At 39.6% G+C, this 26,282-nt stretch overlaps 1 protein-coding gene across 3 annotated transcripts in view; it reads right to left on the reverse strand.

The window, feature by feature from the left end:
- Positions 1-813: 813 nt before the first annotated feature.
- ptpn12 (protein tyrosine phosphatase non-receptor type 12) overlaps positions 814-26,282 on the reverse strand; it is a 59,540-nt gene continuing 34,071 nt past the window's right edge. The window contains exons 12-18 of one of the 3 annotated variants that reach the window (XM_037760365.1): positions 22,351-22,436; positions 13,866-14,040; positions 12,452-13,388; positions 7,868-7,939; positions 5,557-5,610; positions 4,682-4,765; positions 814-4,351 (exon numbers count right to left, since the gene is read on the reverse strand). In XM_037760365.1, the coding sequence (XP_037616293.1) occupies positions 4,290-4,351; positions 4,682-4,765; positions 5,557-5,610; positions 7,868-7,939; positions 12,452-13,388; positions 13,866-14,040; positions 22,351-22,436 (1,470 nt within the window). In that variant the 3' untranslated portion in view covers positions 814-4,289. Of the gene's footprint in view, positions 4,352-4,677; positions 4,766-5,556; positions 5,611-7,867; positions 7,940-12,451; positions 13,389-13,865; positions 14,041-22,350; positions 22,437-26,282 lie in introns of all 3 variants that reach the window. The other 2 variants (XM_037760366.1, XM_037760367.1) reach the window with 2 other exon arrangements.

Below are 26,282 nucleotides of genomic sequence, written 5' to 3' on the forward strand. Positions count from 1 at the left end.
CAAACCAAGAGTCAGGGAGAAGAAAACACTGACTGTCAAAAAAAAGAAGCCTATTAATGATGTGATTGCTAAAAATAAAAAAAATACATAATCCACAGAGAATTGTATTAAAAGTTCCTAAAAATAACAAGAAAACTCATCTCTGATGCAATATTCACAGGAAATAATCCGCTCAAAATTCATCCAAATCGCTCGTTTTACACAAACTTCCTGCAGTTCACTATTTGTGTTAATTGCACAGTTTATCTAGTTGTTGGGTACTGTTATTGTTATGCATTGGATATAATATGAAATATCCATAAAATGTGTCATTGAGTCAGGGGTCGTCAGTTTACTCTTTACTTTACTTCCCACTAACAGGTGCTTTATATCAATCACTGTAACACAAAGCTGTCTCCGCTGCACATTAAATATTGTATTGTAACGTACTGTATAATTAATCTGAAATGAGCGTTGGCTGACGTGTGAGCAGAAGCAAGTAATCACAGTATGTCTTCCCACCTGCTGCGCCTCTCTATGAGCGTAAAGTGAATACAAATGTGGAACCTTCAAGGTCTCGGTGTAAGACGGCGAGCGACTGTGTTTGTACCACCTGCTGTGATTAATTAATCGGCATATTAGTGTGTGTGTGAGTGTGTGTAGATATAAACGTCTCAGATCTTCCAGGTGTGGGAGAGGATCACCTGCTGTGACACCCCCTTCCTTCAACACACACACACACACACTATATAGTAAATAAAAGCTGTCTATATGTACACACACAGTCAAACAACCTGCACACATCTCATACGATTAAAAACAAACAGGCGTTTCTTTACTTAATGTTCATTTTTACTGATTGATTTCTGCAACATACAAACATTTTGTGTGTGTGTGTGTGTAAGGAGGGGCAAGAAGTGTGTGTGTACGTGTGTGTGTGTTTGTGTGTGGCGGGGGGGCTGAACGAGAGTCCCACAAGAGGCGATGAGCAAGCAGCAGCGAATCACATCGTTCACGCTCACGCCGCTGATGATGATTGGAGGAGAAGGGGGAAAAGGGAGGGCGGGCTCTCACTTAAAGGCACAGGTGGGCTCTTTTCTGAGATCGAGGCTAGTGTGCATGTGACGGGGGTCAGTTAGGTAGATAAACAGAAAGAAATGGAGGATTGGGAAAAACAAGTAAAGTTTAAAAGACTGTTTTTTTCTCAGCATGTCTATTAGTCGGGCGTATTATTTTGTTACTTTGAACCTCCAACAAGTAAGAGAGGCGTTACTGAAGTGAGCCGATCTGCTGGCACATAGACGTGTTGAAAACGACAGCCTTTTAAAAAATTAAAAAGGCAGAGAGGAGGGTGGGAGAGGGATAAAAGAGAGAAAACAGCGGGGGAAGTATGAAGGAAGCGGGGAAAAAATAATGAGACGCTCCTCGTCCAGAGCAGGAGATCCATCTCTGTTGCATGTTCGACATTTAAAGAGCTGAGAGACAGAAATAAAGTGTAAAAAAAAGGGTGAAAAATAAAAAAGTGAGAAGAGAAGAAAGGAGTGGGGGTTTGGGTGGGGAGCAGTGTGATGCAACAAACAACCGCGTATACAAAAATAACTTTTAAAATACCATTTACAAAAAAAACAACCATCATTATTATTATTATCATCATCATTAATATTATTATTACAATCTTATCCGAAGCCCGTTGTATCTATGTGAAAGGGGGCCGGCTGGCAGTCAACGCTTTTTCCTCTGCCAATTAATTAAAACACAATTTTTTCAATCTTTTATAAGCATATAACTCCAACATAAAAAATAAAAACAACCCTGAAATATTTGCAAAAAAAAAAAAAAAAAGGGCAGCAGAATAATTTACAGTTTGAAGGGAAACACTGTGTAGGGGAGGAATCATCATCATCATCATCATCATCATCATCATCATCATCATCATCATCATCATCATCATCATGCACTGACTTTCTTACATCTTCTGTTAATAAGAATATTTAAGAGATAACAAAAAAAAAATCTGAAATATTATATACCTAAACTGCCCTGTACAGTTTTTATCTTTATAAAACAATGCATATACTGTGTAGTTATGGTAGCTAATGGAGTTAGCAGAGAGGAATAAGGAGAAAACAGTAGTCCTGGGTCCCTATCATCATTGTCTCACATATACAGAAGCAGGTACAGAATGATTTCAGATGAAAAACCACACAAGTCTGATTCGTACAGAAGCGGTTGTTATGGGAAACCAGACTTTATATTAATCTGTAAAGTCCTGTAAGAGTTTCAGGTGATGTGTAACACTGCTGCTCCGAAACACTGGAGGTTTATTGTGAGTAAACTGGCTGCTAAAGTAAAAAAAAAAAAAAAAAAAAAGACTTGCATGGTCGTTCATCCAACAGGAAGAGAATGAGAACAGAAAAGGTACAAAAACAGAAAAAAGGGACACTACCGAGGAAATAAACAGCAAATTTGAGTCCCAAGTAACAACCAAGAGTGTGAAGAATGAAGGAGGACTGTCATTGGCTGTCTTCTCTGAGAGGCAGACTAAGGCAGGCTCATGGTCCCAGCAGTGAGAGCCAGAGTCACAGAGTGGAGGAGTTTGGCCATTACTGATGTGTTTTTAAGGTCATTTGAACCCTGTTGTGGCTGGAAAAAAAGCGGAATTCTTGGACATACAGTTGGGAATTCTGCTTTAAATGTTATATGTTACAGGTGTCACACATGTTTCTGACTTGTCTAACTGCATTTTATTGTGAAATATTTGAGAAGGGAACATCACTCTTTGGTTAAACTTTCAGTATCTTTGCATTTAGCTTTGTTTTCTAACGCCACATGAAAATGACAACGTGATGATTACAGAATTAGCAGATATTTTAAAGGAACAGTTTGACATTTTGGGGAAATACGCTTGTTTGCTTTGTTGCAGAGAGTTAGACGAGAAGATCGATACCACACTCATCATGTCTATACAGTAAACAAGATGGTACAGCTAGCAGCTGGTTAACTTAACTTAGCATAAAGACTAGAAACAGGGGGGAAAAGCTAGCTGGGCTCTGTTCAACGGTACTACCCATACTCCTACAACTCACTAATTAGTGCGTCACATGTTATTTATCTAATCAGTGCAAAGACTGAAGTGTGAAAACAACAATTCACCGGTTTCCAGTCTTTATGCTAAGCTATGCTAAGCTAAGCTAAGCTAAGTTAAGTTAAGTTAAGTTAAGCGGTTTCTGTCTCCAGCTCTACATACAGATGAGAGTGGTTTCCCAAAAATGTGGAACAATTCCAGCCACAGATCAGGACTCTGGAGCCAACATGGCTGCTGCTACCGACCACTGCAATGACCAAACTATGTCAGTCTATGACTCTGGTAAAACAGGGAGGTCAGCATAGAAATCTAAAGCACGAGAGCTGAAATGACTGCAGCTAACAGGAATAAATCCTACAAGAAACCACGACGGAGGTGAGAAACAGTTAAAGGTTGGTAACAATCAGCTCCGGTGCTTCTGTTTCTATGCTGATCCTTTGTAATGTAGCACCAGCACACAGAAAGAGACAGAGAGAGAGAGAGAGAGAGAGAGAGAGAGAGATAGAGAGAGAGCACCCTGGCAACCTGTACATACCCAACAGAAAAGGTTGCATCATGGGTAACAGATTATCTAGGTTCGCTTTGAAGATTGTTGTTCATTCTGTAGGAGGAAGCAGACACCTTCTGGGAGGAATCAGCTTTCCACAGTAGCTTTTTCTGATTAAAGATAATTCCTGATTTATGATGAAAAACTTTTTTTTTCTCATTTGGCATGAAAGAAAAATACTTTTTAACATCTCTCTTTATTTAGCCTCACACATTTTCATGATACGTCTAAAGCAAGAGAGAGAGAAAACCTTTTTTTAATCGACTCTTGAGTCACTAAAACAGGGGGGGGAAAAAACAGGAATTATTCTTTAACCATTAACAGGAAAATAACCAGACTGATCCCAGGTCAGCGTCTAGAGAAGTGAAATACTCTAACATCAGCAAGCTGAGCAGGAAAAATGTGGACACGCCACTTGACCAGTAAGTGTTCTTCTGCTTTGCACAGTGGCACTTTGAAGGAAGGACTGAGGAAGAGGAGGAGGAAGAGGAGGAGGAGGAGGAGGAGGAGGTGTGGCACAGAGTTACACAGAAGGAGTTTCTATGTAAAACTGTGCTGTCTGTCTGTGTAGCATCTATCAGCTATAGGTTTTTGGACCAGCCAGGTGAGATCGGTAGAGTCCATCTCCTGAAGAGGGAGGACACTGTTGGTTGGTGGACAGGCGGATGTCTCGTCCCATCATGTCCACTCCAGGGGGGGTTCCCGAGGGCCTTTGGGCTGAATGCAGCGGTTACCGAACCCTGACAGAAGATGGAAAACAAGCTCTTAGCTGTGTTGCTTTAAACTGAATGAAAAACACATCCAGAAAATGTGCCTTCAGTTGTCTCCCGGTCTCAAAAACCATCAGACATTTTCTGCACATGCAGCTACGTTTCTAATTAGCAAAAGCAATGCCACACACATCACACACAAAAAAAAAAATTATGACATTAAAAGAAACCATGTTTGTCAGCAAAGTTTTCTGCACAGAGACTATAAAAAAAAAATTACTTGTGCATATAATAGTAGAAAAAAAAGGCAAATTCACTGACAAAACATGTAAAAAGAGGAAAGACAGCAGACTTACCCACCCAGGTCTGCCTTGCTGTCTGTTGCCGTGGTGCCAGCAGATGCAGGGTCAGCTGGAGATGTCTTCTTAACGCACTCTGACACATCTGCACACAAACACACACACACACAGATTAATGGGGTGGAAGCGTTGTGTGAATATCAGCGGCTTCAAGTGCTCAGGAGGAGTTGTGTAATAGTTTTAGTGATGTAAGACGCATTAAAGCTGCATTATTTTTACTGAGGGGCGTCCTAAATTAATTTTTTTAATTATTACCATTTAATTTCAATCTAGTTTTGCACTGGAAATACAGGTTTGATACATTAATATGTGAAGTTTTACACTCTGATAAAACATTTGTTCTGCCAAGAAACTTCGTGACATTTAAAGGCCGACTTACAGCAGCGAACTTAAATGAAACCGCAGCCTCCTTTTTATTCTTCATAAATGCTCCTATTGACTTATATTCACAGTTGGTAAAAACAAACATTTATTCCCTTTCGATTATTCTGTCTCTGTCACTGAAACTGCTGAAGCACTAAATTAGCAGTTACCATCATCACACAACCCCTCATTGCGCGGATAAGCGTACGCACACATTGTTCATTTCAACTCTCGACAGACGTGGTTTATCTTTTCCCCTTTTTCTGTATCTCTTTACTGCTTCGTTATTACTCACTCTCCCGCTCTTACAGCTGCCCTTTTGACAAATGCTGTCAGTCTTATCGTGCGTCGGCTAATTTGTAAAACACTGAAGGTCTGTCTCCAGCTCTGCTGAATAACTACTGTGAATGCGCGTAAACACAAGGACAAACAAACAGAGACTCGTCTTGCACAGAGCAGCACACAGACAGACAGACAGTTGCGATGTGTGCGAGTGTGAGTGTGTGTTCATACCTTTATTTGAACCGCTCCATTCAGCCGAGGCCGACGTTTTACCATCCAGAGGGTCTGACGGAGAAGAGCAACACAAAAGAGTGAGTTTAACAATGAAAGAACTGATGGAAATTGAACAAAGACTTAACTTCGACACACATTCTCACACATTCGTACCTTTCAAACCCTTTCCTCCATTAAGCCCTCCTTTTCTCAATACCTCAGCCTCACAGTGGGGAGAAAAAGCTCCACCAAAAAGGTGCACTAAGGCCTTATGATCATCTGTATTTAGATTGAGTCGGTGCACACCAGTGAGAGCTAGGATCCTTCTTTGATTATAAATAGCAGGTGATGACAATGAGGAGACAGATTAAGAAATTACATTTAAAGCTTCAAGACACTCTTCAAGCTTTCTAGTGTGTCGCTGTACCCTTAATACATTCCCCCATCGATGTACGTCCACTTCTACATCAGTACAAAAGCAATAAACTACTGCTGTGCCCCAACTCCATACTACCTGTATACAGTATGTACTCATCTTTAGGGCTGCAACTAACGATTCTTTTTATTGTTGATTAATCTGTTGATTATATTCTTGATTAATCGATTAGTTCTTTGGTCTATAAAATGTCAGAAAGTGGTCAAAATCAGTGTTTCCCAAAGCCCAAGATGACGTCCTCAAAGGTCTTGTTTCGTCCACAACTCAAAGATATTCAGTTTAATGCCATAGAGGAGTAAATAAACTAGAAAATATTCACATTTAAGAAGCTGGAATCAGAGAATTTTGACTTTTGTTTAATAAAAGAATTACTCAAACCGATTAATCAATTATCAAACTAGTTTTAATTTAGTAGTTCACAACTAATCGATTAATCATTGTAGCTCTACTAATATTTCTAGTATTTATTCAAGAAATCAGCACACGTCACTGTTTTATACTAACAGGAAATTATACAATACATGCAACATATGTTGGACGTCACTGCCAATGACAAAACGAAATGATTTTCCAAAAATATGATAGTTTGAGGTGTTTTACCACCTTCCACAGTTTGTGTATTTTTTTCCTGCTGTGCATTGCATTGTGGGAGAATAGTGTCCATCAACAGCAAACACATTTACAGGGTTCCCGCTCTTTTCTATATCATTTTCCAGGACTTCTCCAGAATATTTTCAGTGATGATGGTGTGGTATGACAGACGGTGATCGAGTCATACACTAATATATTCCTCTCTGTGGAAGTCTGATTTAAAAGATGTGCAGTCTATGGCTGTAACTATATTATAATCTATGAAATCATCTCTTACGTGCTCAGAAATTCTGACAAATTGATCATAGAATAATGTAATAAAAAACTACCATAGTTATCAGCCAGCAGTGACTAATATTTACATTTGAAGGATAATGTAACCAACATTATTCAGCGTTTCAGCCACTTAAGTTGTAATGTCATCAAACCTGCATGTGCTACCATTAAAATACTCGTCCATAAACTAACATCTGATATATATAGATACTGTATATATGATCCTGAACATGACTTAGTCCTTTCAGATGGCAATGTTATTCTGTTTGGGGAACTCTGATAGACAGCCTCGTAGTTCATTCTCTGATAAAGTAGGAGGACGGTGAAATAATGTTCCAGGACAACACAAGATTTTCCAGGACATTTGACTCTTTCTCTCATTTTCCATGTGTTTCCAATAACTTTGATTTGGTATGCATACTGACCATTTTGAGTATACTTTATTTTGTCAATTTTCTGTGTGCAGTATGGATTGGGACACAGCTTGTGACTGATCATCAAAGATGTTCTTTACAGAAACACTGCAGGTCTGAAGTAGTGCCAACGCTGCCCCCTAGTGTTGTAAAACTGATAAAACCTCTCACAAAAACAAATGTGCTCCCTTTGGACACAACAGGGAAAATGTTTTAACTCCTTTACGTCTCATGTGGTTGAATATTTTAATACCCAGCGGACACTACACAGGAAAAAGAAAGCAGCAGAAGGCAAAAGAGAGGACACCGGCCTGTGAACCTGCAATATGTGCGTCCATCTGTCAGTTTGAAGCGAGGATGAGAGACTGAGGCCCTACCTGTTCGTACACCGAAAGGTACCAGAGAAGAGGAGCATCATATTCCTCCTTGTTCACCGACTGCATCAAACAACCACTGCTGTTTCACTCACACCACTAAGCATTTGTTTTTTTAAATCCACTGATCCGTATCCACCTTCTTTGACCAGCCATAAAACCACCAGATCCAGGCGGTGACTCCAGTGACTCCACAGCACTGGAAACACACCTGTGGATCTCGACCAATGCAAACGCACCTGTGGCCAGCAGGAAGGACTCGGGGGTTCTCGCAGGGAGGGGGGGAGGGGAGTCATCGCTGTCCCAGCAGTCTGGGTTAAAAAAGTCAGAGGTCAAATGAGAGGCAATGTTAATCACTGGCCCGAGAAGAAAAAGCAAGAGATCGTCAGTCAAATGGAAACGATGCAGAGAAAAGCTCAAGTACTGAAACTCATAACAAGTGTTTCCTTAATTCCTTCTCTAATGATAGTGGTAGATTAAACTATATTAAGTGATATAAAACTGCTTTATTACAAAAAGTAAAAAAAAAATAAAAAAAATAACAGATCATGAGTTACAATACACTGTTATTTAAAATATTATATTACTTTATATTAGGAGTACAAGGCTCCTCATTAAGTGGATCAACCAATGCAAGGTACGGATTTGAGTTATTAAATGCCATTCATAAATTTGTCAGTAGTAAAGCATGAAAAAAAAAATCGTATTAACATTATTAAAATGTTTATTTCCCTTCATTCTTATTGCTTAAAAAAATATGTATTTATTTATTTGTTGCAGTCTTCTTGTTACTATTATTATTATTATTAATATGGATGTGTGCATGTTATTGCACATGCACACAGACAAAACTAAACTATGTTATGCTTAGATTACATTTTTATGAATTGTTAAATATTACATGCATGTAATGGGTTTTTATTTCTACGTTTTTATTCATTAACAATGTTCTCAGTATAACATAGTTTAATGTCAGAATTTATTTCTTTGGTTAACGCTGTATCTAAATATGTTTATGCCAATAAAGCCATTTGAATTAGATTGTTAAAAGATGAACTCATATGTTACAAGGCATGAAAATGCATTCATGCTTTTTTATCATCCTTTTTCATTGATTGTGAGGTATCACATGAAACTTTAAGTATCAGTTATGGTTTCTGTAACAGACACAAATAGATTAGCAGATGTTGAATACTGAGAACTGCATCAACGCTGAAACTGATGCGACTAATGATAGTAACCTCTGTTAGTTTCAGATCTATGTTCGACATGTCAAAGGAAATCTGTATATGTAATGACAAATAATAATTCACATGTCATTTCTGGGAACTTTCACATTTGCATAATGTTTCACATCTCATATGTGTAAATGTGAACTCAACCTTTCAGTCTGTCAACTATTCTATTTTCTTATCTTATCTTATCTTATCTTATCTTATACTGGTTAATAAATGTACAGTGTGGTTAAGTTACTGGTGTGTCAGATTGAGGTGCAACTAAAAGCACTGACATGCTCCACACAGTCATGATTATATTTCCATTCCATTATATTACATTCTCCTCTTCAAATTGAGTATTATTTGACAATATCCATCCCTGAGGGAAATATTGTCTTTTATTTAAATTACCCATGGGTCATTAGCATTATGATTAGCTCCTGCTGTAGCATAATATGAGAAGGAAGCAACGGAAAGGGACGTGTAATTGTTTTTTTGAGTTCCAGCTGGTTCAGTACAAACCACAGTATATACTGTTGTTTAATGTATACCATAAAACTCAATCATCTCTGTCCCTACAACACTGATAGCAGCATTTTTCAATTGATTTTCCTTTAATCGAGTGTCAAGGTAAAATAAATATGGCTCTTTTTAATTCAAGCACAATATCCAAATAGTCATTTTGTATTAATGATCTTATTATCAACCATGAGTGTCTGTCTCTTTCTTACGGAGACTTTTTTGGTCTCTCAAGGAAGCCCGACCCCTTAAATTATATTTTCTCCCACTCATCTGGAGGGGAACGGCAGCAGGACAGCTGAAATTAACTCTGAGGCTCTGAAGGGTCGAGGTGTTACCTTTGAGTATAATGGCTTTATTATAAAATGTTAGCCTCATTTCGATTAATCCTAAAATAATGCCTCTTTGATGGCTAATTGATCTACAGTCATTCAAGCTGTGATGGTTAAATCTTAGGTACAACTAGCTAAAGCTAATGCAGATAGATGCTGGTTAATGTAGCACAGCACTATTTTCAGGAGAACATTAAGGTGTTTATTTCAGCGGGTTAATGTCACTGTAAGCGATGAGAGCGAGAGACAAATTACATTGTTGTTCTTGATCTAACTAAAGTGCTGTTAACAATGCAATTACAAACTCCAGCTTCAGAGACAAAGACACATTTTTTAAGGCTGGTAATCTACTACCAACAGAGGGGACTCAGGAAATGTAGAGGTCACCTGCTTTTGTTGTGATGTTGGTTGTGTCTCAATCAATAGTGGAATTACTAGAAAGTTAATGTCTTCAGCATCTAATCATAATTGAATACTGATTATTAACATCGATTACACTGATCGCAAAGCATTCCTTTTGATTGGCATGTTTTAGAACATTTTCAATTCTCTATTTTATTGTTGTATTTATTTTGCATTCTTATCATTTTTATAACATTTTCAGACAAGATCTTGTAGCCTTGTATATTTGTGTATTTGTAAAGTTTTACATATTTAACTGCAAAATTTAGCTCAACTTAGCATGCATTGGTTTCCCATGTTTCTACTGTCTCCTTAGTTTGCCACTGACTGGTAAAACCTTTTATTTGAACTGCAATAACCTATATAAAATGTGCAATATCTAAATAATATAAGTTTGACTGATTCATTGACAATGCAACCAACAAAACACGCAGCCACCAGCTCTCTCTCTCTCTCTCTCTCTTGACAACAAGCAGTCGTTAGATTCTTGCAACCAGTCAAACAGCAGCCATCAGCGTTTCATAACCGACTCCAAAGCACTCACCGCAGCCCAAATAAATGATGTGCCAGAAAGCCAAGCAGACCAGAACGCAAACCAGACCACTTCAGGACTGTGAGGCAAATATTCCTGCATTTAGCTTAAATATTGGAAAATACTTCAGGAGTGCATGATGCCAGACATTTAAATGGCTACTATAACATTTGAATTTCATTATCCAACATTTTGTTGTGGAAAAACTGTTTCTATAAAACTACTTTAAAGTCTGTCTTGTGGCTGTTTGTGTATAAAAGAGGACCAATAATAATGCCACCATGTCAATGTAACCATGAAGAAACTCATTTCTCTTTGGTTCCTGAAACAAGCGGGAAATGTTGACCTCTAGAATTTAAATAAAAAAAAATTGCATCTGAGAGTTATGGGTATGCAACTGTCAACTCCTTTCTTCATTATCACAATTTATACAACTTTCCAGATTACTTTTAACAGAGACTTTTAATTTGGAGCCGCATCTCGGGCGTTTGCAGTGACAGGACAGCTCAGATGGGATTGTCAGGTAAACTGCTGTTGCTGAACACTAAAAAAACATTAGGAACGTTATTGTACTTATTTCCTGTCATCGACTAAATGTTGTCATGCAACTTATTAGAGCTAGATAGAGCCTTATTGATAGGGATGCACCGATACCGGATGGGATATCGGGCGATACTGACTCAAATAGCTTTATCGGAAATCGGTGTCAAAGCCCAGGTATTGCTATCGGTATCGTGACTGAAAGTAGTAGTATACACTGAAAAGAGTGCTGTATCTTTCAGTTCCAAGAGACTATTTTTTTGAACATATACTAGTTTTTATATGAAGCCATTTTCCTGCTGGCAAATTGATTGACATCATGCACCCTTCACAGTGAAATCCAAATATTTAAAAAATGCAGTGGAGTCTTATTTCATCAAGCTTTGAACCCATTCAAGACCAAAACCGTTCCGAGCCAAAGTCCACTTCAAACCACTCCAAGTCAGCTCCAATCACAGCAAGAATCCAATTTCAAAATGTCAAGATTTTGAAATCAACAAAAGAAGAAGAAAGAGGCGATCTCAGTCTTCACACCCCAAAACCACATCTCATGGCTGCGATCATGACAGTGAGGCCGTAACCGATGCACAAACAGCGTGACACGGCTCTGTTCGCCAATGTGTATTTATCGGTCTCATGCAGTGTTGCTCCTTCACCATCCAACATGCACTCACACACACTGAAACAAAAAACACACAAAAACAGTTTCTCCCGTTTTTGAAAAATCCACTCACTTAGACAAACACACACAAGCTGAAAGAGAAGAAGAAGAGATGTTTTGACAGATGTTTGCTGGTTAACATTCGCAGCATTCCTCGCAAACCGTCCAATTAGTCATACAGCCATGCTTGAAATGAGACTCACTGGAACTATCTCAGTCCGTTTCTCTCACTCTTTTTCTTGTTATTCCTCGTCTCTCTGCCTCCGTCTTAGGCGAGCAGTAAGAGCAGTATGTGTGTGTTGACAGATACAACTTATCATTATGGTCTGTCTGAGACCTCTGTCTAACTGCTGACCCTGAAAATGACTCTACCGTGTGGTTTCTCTGAGCGTATGTGTGTGAGGATAATAAAGACAGGTTGTCAGAGTTACTCTCGGTGTCTTTAACAGAGTTTTATGCACTAGACTCATCAGAACTGAGCTGAAATGACCCTCTGTGTTTAATTCAGTTAGTTAAGATGCCTATTTATCTGATTCCCTTTAAAGTTGTTAATTGACTCTGTGAGAAAAGCAGCCAGTTAGTTAAAGGAATTAGATTCACTCATTAAATAATTAACATACTTGTTGACGGAGAGCACTGCCCCGCGATCGACATGGGCACCACCTTCCGCACCGGCTGCTGGTCTCCGTGGTGAGGGGATGTGGTTACCATGGCCGTCGCCGTGGATACATTAGTACGATAGCCCTCCTTTCCTCCGGACATCTCCCCGTCCACCTCCTCCTCCGAGTTATCGGAGTGCAGGGGGTTGGTGAAGCTCAGGGCAGTCCTAACGGGAGTAGAGGAGGACGAGGAAGAGGAGGACGAGAGGTGGGAGGAGGAGGACGAGGATGGGGCGACGCGGTCTGAGGAGGACGATGATGAGGAGGTTTTAGGGAACTGTTTATCCGGGCTGCTGCAGACCTGAGCCCACGACGCGTGGCCAGCCTTCACCTCCACTTTCTCACCTCCCTGCGTCTCCCCCTTCTCGCTCTTCACGGGGAGGTGGTTTGGTCTGGCTAGGACGCCTCCGTCAGCCTGACTCTCCCCGCATCCGCCCGCTCCCCCCTCCGTGCCCGAGTCCTCCGACAGCGAGGAGCTCGACGTCAGCAGGGATTGGCCGGAGCGGGCTTTGAAGGCGTGGGTTCTTTGCAGCGCTCCGGCGCTATTGGCTGAACTGCTGCCTCCTCCGCCTGCTACTCCCATGGAGGTGGAGGTGTCAAAACTACGAAGTCCTTCCTGTAACGGCACCTTTTTAATCTCAATGCTCAGCTTCCTCTCGATCCGAGGGCCACCAGAACATTCAACAGCGGGGGAGAGGGGCGACGAGGGAGTCTGAGTCTGGCTTTGGCCCGATTCGGATTTTGTGGATTTGTTGTTATAGTTGTCATTGAGATCTAGATTTGAGACCTGAGTCTGCTGTTTCCGACTTTGTAGATCTTGGTCTTTCTGCTCCGAGGGACTGGTCTGCTTGTTGGGACTGGGTTCTGACTGGTTCTGCTGCTGGTCCGCGTCTTTATTCTGAAAGGAAAAGGAAAACATTTAAGCACCTTTTTGCAAGTACAGCATCAACTAGAAAACAACAAAGGTCTTCCATGTGTTGGGGCATGTCTGACAGGGAGTCAGGACAAGTTGACACAGCAATATCTTGTGTGAAATTCCCAGAATATTTTACTGCAAGATTCTCGGGTTAAGAGTGTAAAAGGGCACAACAGAGTGACCAGGACAAGTGAACCTCCAGTACACTGGTAATAAACAACAAACCATATTATAACCGCAATCTCCTATTTTCTACACTGCTTCTCAATTTATGAGGATTTGTTTTTATTCTTTGCCTTATGTGACAGTAAACTGAAAATCTGTAAAAAAAAACAAAAAAAACAACACAACGTAGATGTTTGCTGTGCAGTTAATTACACAACAAACTTCCCATATTAGAAATGGATACATAAACTACCATTCTGTAAAATCTGTATGTTTCTGTATATGTAGACTCACCTGTGTGGTAGCCAGGACATGTATGACAGGTTTGGGGTGGTAGCGGTCGTTGTCCTGCCGTACGTTGGTGACGGTGGGGAAGGCTGAAGGGGGAGACGGGGTCAGGATGGGGGGTACGGGGTGAGGCTCCGGAGGCTGGAGGATCTCCTCCTTCACATCACCTTCTGCCTGGGAACTAGACACAGAGAGAAACAGAGAGAGAGAGAATGGATATTACATACAGAGACTTTTGATACTCTTTAATAAAACTTCGCTGTTGGACTGAACCATAAATGTAACACAGACTTTTTAAGTAAAACAAGCCAGATGTGTACATGCAGAGAGATTAAGACTGTGAGGAAAAAATCATTAATTTGTATGCCAACATATTTTGCTTTTACGCTACAATACAAGTGGTGTGAATGTTTAAGTACAAATCTAACCTATTTGTAGGGCTGCCCCCTCTTAATAGACTAAGATTTCTTTAGTCGATTAGTCATATTTTTTATGCTTTTTTTCACGCTGAATGGCGTATTTCTAAGAAACTTATGAGCACATCTCTGGTAAACACAAAATTTAAAGTGGTGCTTTTGTGTGATTCTTTGTGAAGAAACTCAGTTTCACAGATCTGTCGATTAAAATAACTAATCGATTAGTCGACAAAATAGTATGAGTGTTAGTCAAAGAAGAATTTCTTTGGTGGAGGACAGCCCGACCTATTTGAAGACTGTGGTTCAGGCAATTAAGAGAAAATGAAAATGATGAAAAGGCAAAATTTCATCACACTGGTCAGACAACTTTCAGACATTTGGACATCCACATTTTAAATTATTCTGTCTAAAAAGACATGATGAAACTAAGATGATGAAATGAAATTGTACTAAATTAATTTCATACATGAGTGAAACTAAAAGGTTTCTGTTCAGGTTGTGAAGATTAGTTTTCCACCACTAGGTGGCAGAATTTGAAAAAAAGAAGTAGCAATGTGCTCAATATGTCTGAGTCAAATCACTTGTCCTCAGATGTGACTGTATGTTTCGCTCATATTTTGTTGATTTGAGGTCGACATGATGCGTTGATGTAAAGCAAACTGAAAACAGACTGATTCACCACTACAGACGTTATCCCTCTGAATGAATGCATTGTGTTTAATGTTTCTGGAACTGCAGTGCAGAGTTGAAGACTAATTACCCAAGGGGATATTAAACCATTGTATTGTTTTCTATTCTGCTTTTATTCTATTCTTTTCTTTGCAGCAACCTACTTCAGTTACTGCTGGTCCATGGCAAAACGGTAGTGTTTTGCTACAAAAGTGTACAAGATGTCTTTTTACCAGCTAGTTCAGTGGATGTCTTTACAGTATAGTATCTGCAGTACTGCATACAATGTGATTTATATTGCACTTAATCAAGTTCAACTGCGTAACGTGCTTATAAACTACTTATATAACCACACCTATAGATAAACGCAGTGTAGGTGTGTGAATTATAAACAGGATGCTGAGGTTGAGACCGAGCGAGCCGCACAGCGATGGAAAGTTAAACATTAAGATAATGTTCCACTCCACACAATATACATTTACATATACATGCAAATATATATAAACACACACAGAGGGAAAAAAAAAAAAAACTGTGAAAGGATGTGGTGGTGCGCTAACAAAAGAGCGCATGACTGTATGTAGGACTGCACATGATGCTGTGTGTGTGTGTAAAAGACAGACAGATAGAAAGTCAGACACAGAGAAGTTGCGAGCTAGAAGGACAGGGGATTTCCTTTTCTTGAGCAACTTTGGAGTTGCTATCAGACGGTAAAAGGTTTCCTCACACAGCCTGAGTATCACAGTATAGCTGCCATTGTCTGGCTGAAACTCTTCTGTGACAGAGGTTGTGATCTGCTGTGTGTATGTTTGTTTATTTATGGAAAGCATGCAATGATTTACACTGAATCATTCCTAAGGATTTCATTTTCTAAATACAGAAACACTAGACTAATAACTTTTGTTATAATCTCAGTGAGGGAGGTCAGAGGTCACGGTTGCTGGAGAACAGAGCTCCTGTTGAGATTAAGCTCCACTCAAGAACAGGGTTGTTATAGGAAATTGAATCCGTAAAATGTTGGAAAAGTGTTGGAAAAGTGAAAAAATATTGTTAGTAAACTGAAACTAAATAAAAACTAAATCCTTTAAGAAAAACTAAAGCTAAACTGAAACAATGTTACCTGGTTAAAAAACTAAATTCATATCAGTTTTAGTTTTTTATTTATAATATATCACTACCGGAAAAAAGGAGACAGCATGAATGAAACTAAATATATAAAAACGAAATCTTTCTGAAAAACTGAATTTTATTTAAGGCTAGCAAACGCACTCTGAAAACTAACTAAAACTAAACTAAAACTCATTGAAAAGTCAAAACTAAAATAAAATAAAAACTCATTGAAAATTCAAAACTATTATGACCTTGCTCAAGAGCTTCTCTAACCACCAGAATCTAAAATTGTATCTTAAGGGTCACTTGTTGGTAATTTGTGTCCTCCGGGTTAAAGGAGTCTTCCTTTAATGAAAACATAAATTACCCATGAGGATTTCTTCCTCTACATCATCTTCATTGCCTGAGCAAGCAAAAGATATATTTAACAATAACCCAGATGATTCCCACCGGTGCCGATTGTTTCCATGGGGATATGATGAATCATTCAGATGAGTTTATGCGGGCCCTGTGACCCTCTAAAATAAGATAAGATTAAATTATTCCTCAGGGGAAGCTGAGCTATTACAGGAGCAAACACTAAAAGCAAAAACAAATGAGCAGCATCAAAGAGAGTAAAGCACATCTGAAAACTGCAGCACAAGGACATCCATGAAAAATGCAAGTAGGTATGAAAATATTATGAGGGTTTACATCGAGTGAATAAAGGAGTAGTGATAGTGATTAGCTTTCACTAACAAACAGTTTGTGGGGGGGGGGAAATATGTTTAACTGTAGGAAATGAGCAAACTTTAATGTACGGTGTGCCTTGTTTTACTACTTTCTACTTTGTCTTCACTTTGTCTTTATTTTCCTTAATGGTGTTCAATGGTGCGTGTGCAGCTGTCAACAAAATGTTTCACTTACATTAGGGGGCAACTTCTCTGTTTGCAAAAAGAAGTCCGATTGTATAGAAGTCTATGAGAAAATGACCCTTCTTCTCACTTGATTTATTACCTCATTGTAAACATGAGTTTATTGTCTCAATCGCTAGTTTCAAGTGTTCTTCAATACAACATGATGTTCATTTAGTAAATTATGGTCCCATTTAGAGTCAAACAGACCATAAAGCAGGGGATGCTTTAGGGCGTGGCTACCTTGTGATTGACAGGACGCTACCACGGCGTTGTCCGGTCTGGGAGTTGTCCGTGTTTTCGTATTCTAACTTTAACCCTTTCACAGTGTGTTTTCAGTTCATGAAAGTTAAATATAACCTTTTTCAGAGTTTGGTTGTACTTAGCTCCACCCTCTCCTGTCACTTCTGGTTGCAAAAACCAAGATTGGAACAGCCAAAATGCAAAACTCGAGGCTTCAAAACGGCAGTCCACAAACCAAAGGGTGACGTCACGGTGACAACGTCCACTTCTTATATACAGTCTATGTCTATAACACACTATGATGTAGTTGTAAGCAGATACATTACTAAAGTATTTGTCAACAACTATAAGTCCTCCTGTGGGCACCCTCTTGTAATATTAAATGTGTATTCAAAGGAGAAGTTAGAATTGTAGCCAAATACTGCACATTAATAAACCCCTTAAAAATGTTCTTATATCTGTCTGTAACTACATTACACTGCGTTGAAAAGCATTTATTAAATGTTTGTATGTATTGCTTATAAATGATTAAAAGGGGATCTCTAAGAATCTGTGACTATTTTTGAAAAAGAGCATCATACACAACTAGCATGCACTCCAAGTTCTTCCACTTTTGCCCTGAAGCATAAACACACTACAACCATCCGTACTGTTTTGGCATGCTGGTGACACAGTTAAGAGCTAACCTTGGCCACACGAACATTATGCACATATGCACACATACAACCTAAACACCTACACACAAACACACATGTAGAAAATTTGATGCACCACCCACACTCACAACGAACACACGAAACAAGAGCTCCGTGCCCTCCACACGTGTATGTGCTCCAGAGGGAAGATGCTGCATTTTTAATCAGTGTTGGTTCACAGATGTGCTAGAAGGCGATCAAGCTTCAAGAGACACTTCCTGGTTTCAGGTTGTGCTCATGATAGATTCACACAGACACCCAAGAAAAGGAGCAAACCACACTCTCAATGTGACAAATGATGAGAACTAACAACTCTCTGTTGGAGAGATGAATTTCCACATCACAGAATCACACTTGGTAGCACTCAAAAACCTCTATGATATATTAACTTATGAATAGGGCTGAACGATTTTGAAAAATGTTTAATCATTTTAATATTTCATGGTGTTTGAATGGTTCTTTACCCTCCCTTTTCTAAATGTTTTTTCTTGTGGAATTATTTGTTTTTATTTTATGGTTACAGTATTTATTTCCTATATTCTGTAATTAGGATGAAATGAACTAGTTTATATGGATTTAAGCCAAATTTGTGCTGCGGACAAAGAGAAATATTCCTGATAACAATTTGTTTTATATTTGTATGTGAGCTGCTGGCGGGTAGTGGCAGGTCTGACTGAACTTAAATGGTTGATAGATCCAGGTATCAACTGAAAATGTACCATATTTGTGCCAATATGACACCTGATTTACATTTGGTCACCTTTTTAAAATGTATCAAAATATATTTTTAATGTAGTCTTAAAGGGACTATTTGTAACTTTCAGAAATGCTTCTTAACAGCGACACCTGTGGCCATGAAATCAACGAAAGTCAGCGTCGGGCTCGCGCTTGCTCGCTCTAAATATACCTGAACAAGCATCACTCAAAACAGTGAGGCGACACACGTCAGCTAAAACCACAATATCACTCTATATTTCAGCGGCTTGGCAGTAATGTTAGCTGACCAGACGAAGGTCTCTCCATGAACATGATTTAGATCTGATCCTAGTGTTGGCTTTCCCTGCCTAAGTGCAGGCTGAAGCAGCGGCGCTCTGCAGCGTGTCTCCCTGCTCTCTCTGCCCGCAGCCGGAGAGAGCAGAGGAGACACTGGCACCCGGTCGGTAACGAGAAGACAACGTAAATCTCTGTAGAGCTCCGTCATTTCACAAGACACGGAAAACCTCTGTTGGTCTGGAGGAGCTGCAGCAGTTATTTCTGCACAAACGTCCCCCGTGCATTCACTATATATTCTCAGAGCTAAACTAACTCTTCTGCAGTGTGTAGTGAACGCGCGTTCACGTCTAGAAGTGGAGCGAGCTGAGCTGTCTGAGTGAAGGCGAGCAGGCAGAGGAGGAGGGTGCAGCGGCTACACGCGAACGCGCATATGCGAGCGCGCATGTGTGACAACCCGCTACATTTATGCGCGTACAAAGTTACAAATAGTCCCTTTAACACACAGCTGTACAAAAAAAAGTGCCTACATAAAAAAACTGTCTAAAATCTGCAACATTATTATTTAAAAAAAAAAGAAATAATTAATCAACCAATAAGTACATAAAACTAAAATATATCAAAACATTAAATGCCAACTTTTGGTACTTGAGTTTGATATTTGAGATGCTACAGACACATTTTTGGGTAATGTAAATTTCATGGTAATTAGGTGATAATTAGCAAGTAACCTATTTGAAATTTCTTTGGAATTACTGTCAAATTACTCTAATATTTACCTCAAAATCTATCGAAAATTACTTTATTATTAACATTATTTAATTATATTTCCCAGTAGCTGGTAATTTATTTCATACATTTCCAGGAAAAGAATACAAAGTTAATTGATATGCTTTATTTCCATGTCTGCTGATAAATAGATAATAATGAGCAAATAACTTATTTGAAATTTCTTAAAAAAACTCCCTGAATCATGACATCAGCTACCAGGTTACATTTGTGTAGACAATAAGTCACGCAATGGTGAGATCTGGGCCTGATCAGAAGTGTCTTCTATTAGTTTTGGTTTTCCACCTCCGACGAAGAGCAGCACACCGCCACCTCTTAAGCCTAAGGGCCCTATTTCAACCATTATATGCTATTTTAGCATATAATCATTACATAATGTTTATAATAAAGTAATGTTCGATACATTTTGAGGTAAATATTGGGATAATTTGGCAGTAATTCCAAAGAAATTTCAAATAGTGTACTTGCTAATTATCACCTAATTACCATGAATTTGCGGACCTTTAAAATGAAGTGTTACCTATTTTTATTCTGAACGTTCGGAGGATATGACTCTTCAGGGTGTGGTCGTGAATATGTGTGTATGTATGTAAAAGCCATGACTCAGTATCTGTGACCTTGATGCCAGCCTCACTGGAGTTCCTGCACTATGTTTCAACTAAAATGTCTCCCACACACACACTCACTTGCACTGCTAAAGTGACCCGGGAGGGGGGGGAGTGTGGCCGGCAGAATGTGGACTATGTTGGTAAAAATAGCTCTGACCATCACTAAAATACTCCCAGGCTTAAACTAGGCCTGGACATTATTCCTTTAGGAAACCGAGGGACGACACAGAGAGACAAAGACACACACTGAGATTTAAGTCTTCCAGGAAAGCCTCGCATTTTGGCAGCGTCCCCGAGTTCAAATTTGTCTGTTTTACTTAGAGCAGGAAAGAACCTTTTACAGTAAACACATCCCAAAATTAGGAGCTCTGAAAAATGTTTGCTTTCCCATCAAACCGGCTGGTACGGAAGACAAATTGAGCACAGCGAGATAATTTTAGTGCAGTAAGAGAACATAACAAAAGGTCATGTTGGCTCCGATAAAGGATCTTTTTCTGCTGTTTAGAAACGGGAGGATGAATATACATAAATTACATTGTTAAGCGCAGAGCGATTGGTTCACATGGACACACAAAATGCTGCCAAACTGGACATTTTTAGACAATGCTTCTAGCAACAGGTAATTAAGTGAAACAGTCTCCTGGCAACAAGATGTTCCCTGTGGCATTAAAGCAAACAGCGCTGAGGCAACTTCCGGCTTGTTTTAAAAGTTGTTGCTGCATTAATAGCCTTGTAGATAAATCATAATAAGAGGGAAAGGGGAACTGAAGATGAACCGGCTGAGAGAAAGTGGAGCACAACCCCTGCTGGGCACATATAGCGACATTAAAAAAAACAAGATAAGCAAGAGGAGAGGATAAGAAAGGAATGAGGAGGGAGATAAATGTGCCAAAGAAAGAGAGGAAAAGAGAGAGGGCATCTATGTGTGTTTATGCATATGACAGATACCAACCATATGCCTGCAAGTGTGAACAAAAAGTGTGTATTTGTTCTCAAAGAGGAGGGAGATGAAAGCAGATATAGCAGCTCTACTTCAACTAGCCCAGGGTTGTAGTACATGCAACACCAACGTAGTGTTGCAGCGTATTGTTAAGAGTTGCAAAAATGATCTATAAATATAGATTGTCCTCAGGCCACAGCACAGCCAAACAGAAGTTAACTTCAGTAAAGTGGAGGCCGGCTGTTATCTGTGGGCTGACGGGGAGCTAATGTGTCAGAAAGCTCTGGTGGAAACAACGCCTGCTGCTTCTGTTTGGTCAGTTTAATATGTTTTCATTGTGCGCTCCGCACAAACTGTTGTTTGCTGTGATTTTGTTTTTTTTTGTGTTGTTGTAGCGTTCCTCCTACGAAACACTACACCCACTGTGTTCACTGTGACGGGCCACTTCACACCTACTGCTCACTTTTGTGTGATTCTGTTCATTCATCTGTGTGGAGGACGAGTGCAGGTTATTTTATTCTGCAACTACAATCTATTTTACAAGTGGCAAGTGTTTTTTGAACTTTAAGAAAGCGGTAGAAAAAAGACAATATTACCTAAAAAACAAAGGACAAAGCTAAGTGAACTTCAATTTCTTTAGTCGATTAGTCGTTTTTTTATGCTTTTTTTACAGAGGGATCTTCACAACACCTTTCCTACGACCCTCTTTATTTATTTTTAAATTTATTTATGTAATTTATTTATTTTGTACTTATTAAATTATTTTGTATTTTGTATTTATTTTTATTTCTTGTCCATTATCTGATTTCAAATACTTTTTCTCTCTTATTTAATTTTAGTTTTCTAGTTATTTACTTTTCTTAATTAGTTAATTTACTATTTTATTTTATTATTTTTTTTAATATTTTTTTATTATTTTTCCCTATCATGTGACCAATACCAACATGGGGAGGAGGGTGGGTGGTGGGGTAGGGGGAACGGATGGTCCATTTTCAGTTTTCTATTTCATGTTAAGGACAATGTGTTATGTTCTACGTTTGTTAAGATGACTTTTGCTTGGTCTATAAAAAAAAAAAAAACAATAAAAAAAGATTTTAAAGAAAAAAGTCAAAGCGTCCAAACATGAAACCTGTCTTACCTGCGTATGCGTGGAGGTTTTGGAGGCGGTGTGTCCCATCTCTCGTCGTCTGACTGTTGAGTGGCTTTATCGGGACTGCTTTCATCCTGGACAATTTACACACAAACAAAAACACACACACACTTTTGAGTTTAATGTGTAACACATACGCATAGAGCCAGAGCTGCTACACTGCTCAGCTCGGCCACAAAGTAAAAAGAAATTGCAGTGGGGAAATGTCAAAGATATGTTTGAGGCAGTTTAGAAACAGTATCTCCATTACATCATTTGTCCCCCAGAGAGCACTGTTTATGTTTCAACTGTAAAATGTCACCGAATGAAAGTGAGTTTGACCTGTTCTCATGGGCAAAATGGCTTTTTATTACTTAAAAGTAGCCTCACATCTGGCTATGTTGCAGTGTGTGCCAAATTGCTAGCCAAAATTGTTCAAATTTTCACACAGCCTGGTGGCTCTCTAACATGTTATTACTCAGGCCACATTAGTACATTTTTCTTAAAGGTGCTAAATGCGAGATTGGGAGCATTTCTATTGCCTCCGCACAGCTCTCAACGTGGCGACAGCTGAGCCGGCGGCTCGTTGTCGTGGCTAGAAGGTAACACGAAAATTGCGAAACTGTCGTGAGATGTTTAAGGTTAGACATTGACATTGAATGGTTGAGGGTAGGATAGGTTGTCGTGCAATGAGTCCTTCCGCGACGACGACGCTGGTCAGGACAGCATTATTAAAGCACCTCTTTTCCTCTAACTACTCCCTACTATCTCTTTCTTCTCTCCTACATGTTTCTGGAGCAGAGGCAGGAAGTTGCTACAGAATTGCTTCACTGAAGAAGCTCTCCTTCTCCTCCCGACTAATCTTCTCTCTCTTCCTCCTCTCCTCTCCTCTCTTCTCTTCTCTTCCCCCCGTGACTCATTAATTTGACTCCCTCTCCACTCTGATAATAAGAAGATGACGAGACAACTTCAGTTGACAGAGGAGCAAATCAGGTCACTTCAGCTCTCCGCATCTGTGTGACCGCTTCTGAGGAACTAGCTTGAAGAAAAGAGAGGCTCTGATCTCATTTGGCTGTATTGTCCATGCGTGTTGTGAAGAATCAATCTGGTAGCTCCTACAAACAATGGCGGCTGCGTGTGAGCAGAAAAACGTGTGTGGGATGTGTGTATGTGTAGGCTTATTGTTCGTACTGCCATTGAGAGTACCTATGTGGGTGTTTTAGTCACTAACAATGGCTGACTGGACATGAGTCAATGTGTGTGTATGGACTGAGTCAGTGCAGCACTCTGATAGTGTTTAGTGTGTGTGTGAGTGCAGTGTGCGCTGTTGGACTTGCAACTTTGTAAGATAATGACAAGGTTATAATGAGCGGTAACAAAGTTGTACTGGAATTGTTGTCTTCCTCCATAAAACACACACGCCTACTGTTAACAAATGATTAATAGCACAAACTTTAAAACAAGTAGTAAAAGTGTTGAGATACTGAACATACACTTTAGAGATACTGAAAGATTTTAGGTAACACTTTAGAAAGTGTGTCAGTGAGTCTTTTCTAATGTAAACATGGTTGCGTGCGTCCCTGTGACCGTCTCTTGCAAGGGTCTCCCTTTCCCAACGGATGCGTGTCTATTCTCAGCCTCAGAGTGCATTATGGGAGAGAGGGCTGATGTCATCAGAGCTTCCTAAGCAGGAAGTCAACCCCTGGATCGCCGCCAATGCACTCTCTCATCGTCTCTCTGTGTCCTCCTCTGTCTTTAGCTCTGTCAGTCAGGCACACTGTCTCATTGATGCTTCAGTCCTCTGGCTTTCATCTTCACATATCTACATAACAGTGCAGCGGCGCTACTAGTTTAACTACATTTTCCAGTAGCAGTGGGGTAGAGTAGCTATTTCTACAATCATGTAATCTTTTCAGTAGAAAGACATTAATTTTTTCACTAAGTAGCAGGCATCACAAGCAAATTCTACAGCATTAGGGGTGGGGGGGGAATTTGATACAGCATAGTATCGAGTTATTTTGTGTGGCAATATTGTATCGATACACGGACGTCAAGTATCGATCTTTTATCATATAAACTATTAGACCCTTAACAATCCGATGGCCACCAGTGGGCCCGGCCGCTAGTCTGTCTTTCAGAGGTTGTAGCAGACTCAGTCTTAAATCTAAAGTGAAGATACTGGTATCATATGAAACTAGGAAACCTAAGGAATTGATTGGTACCAACCATGTCATGTTAGCTTGTCGGGAATAACGCAAAATAACGTTCCAAATTTACGCTAAATTTTGGCGAGGAAAAACTGGCATGGCCATTTTCAACGGGGTACCTTGACCTCTGACCTCAAGATATGTGAATGAAAACTCTGAGATGACCAGAGAGAAAACTGTATCTCGTTAGATAAAACAGATGTTGACAAGCTGCAGAATTTGCAGTTGAAAAAAGGTAATAAATCCCAATATATCTTAATGCAATACTCAGCATATCGCAAAATGTTCACAATCACAATAAGATCGTATCGTGACTTAAGTATCGTGATAATATCGTATTGTGGGGCCTCTGGTGATTCCTACCCCTATAAAGCAATCTTTTTAGATTAAAAAGCTTAGAAATGATTGAAATTCTGCTCTTACACCCTCATTTTATGTTTCAGGAGAGAATTAATAAAACTGATTGTTTTGACAGTACGCAGCAGAGAGGGAGAGATCGGTCCCAAAAGAAGCAGGGTGGGAGCTGGTCTGGTGCCGGCCCTCCACTCCGTTCCATTTTGTCAATAAAAGACTTAAAGAGGACCTGTTATGCTTTTGTGCTTTTTCCCTTTCCTTTAGTGTGTTATATAGTGTTTTGTGCATGTAAAAGGTCTGCCAAGTTACAAAGCCCAAAGTCCACCCCAAAGGGGGAGAAACACTGCTCCTGAACTGCCTGAAAGGCCTCGCTTAAAGTCCCGCTTTTTCCTTCTGTAACGTGGTGATGTACCCAAGTAACATATTTGCATAATACCTGCCTAGCGGCTAGTTTGGCAAACCCTCAAATAAAGATTTTGGTGAGGTAGGAGCTGAAACAAAGCGTTTCAGACAGAGGGTGAAAAGAGGTGCTGCAGCACAGCTGGTATGAGAAAAATAAAGTGTTTTTTGAAAATTAAAGCATTTAAACATGTTCTAGTAGAAATACAAGTATGTTGCTGGCAATAAGCACAATAGGTCCTCTTTAACAGTAATACACTAATAATGCATTTTGAATCATATAAATCAACATTTGATGTTTCTTGTAACACTTCAACTGAAATAGCTTCAGTATGTTAAGCTACTTTCTCTGAGTAGCTTACCGTGTGTCTTTCAGTAAAAGTGAAGTGTTTCTGTAGCTTAACTACTTCCAATGAAGAGCAGCTCATTAGTTTCAGAGAAGCTTCCCCGAGTCTGCTACATAATGATGTGGGATGATGGATGGGAGCTGTGGATCACTGATCAACTACAGATTCATTTATCTGTCACCTGCTATGTTCCAACACCAGGTTTCAAAAATGTATTCATTACAGCACTGCACTTAAAGATAAGATAAGACACTGAGGACGAAGGTGTTATTTTTGTCACATGAGTAAACTTTTTGGTTTGGTTGCACTTCTATTGCAATGGGAGGAGGAACGGGGTCAAGTAAGGACACTTTGTATGGTGTGTGTGTGGGTGTGTGTTTGGGTGCAATGGAGGATAGTGTGAAGTAAATTAGAAAGAGGGCAGTGGTGACTGACAGAGCAGCTCTTTTTTAAATAGGTCTAACTGTATGCAGTCCTCTGAGACTACCCTGTAGAGGAGAGATCTCGCTTTTTGGCACAAACTTTTTTTCTCTCAGTGTTAAGAGCAAAGTTTTGTGAAGGCCTCTCTTCCTTCTCCTCTATTCCTCCTACCCTCTCTCCCTCCCCTGTGACTAATTATTTGTGTGTATTTTTT

The sequence above is a fragment of the Sebastes umbrosus genome, chromosome 23 (genome assembly GCF_015220745.1).
Source record: "Sebastes umbrosus isolate fSebUmb1 chromosome 23, fSebUmb1.pri, whole genome shotgun sequence".
In the NCBI taxonomy this organism is placed as follows: domain Eukaryota; kingdom Metazoa; phylum Chordata; class Actinopteri; order Perciformes; family Sebastidae; genus Sebastes; species Sebastes umbrosus.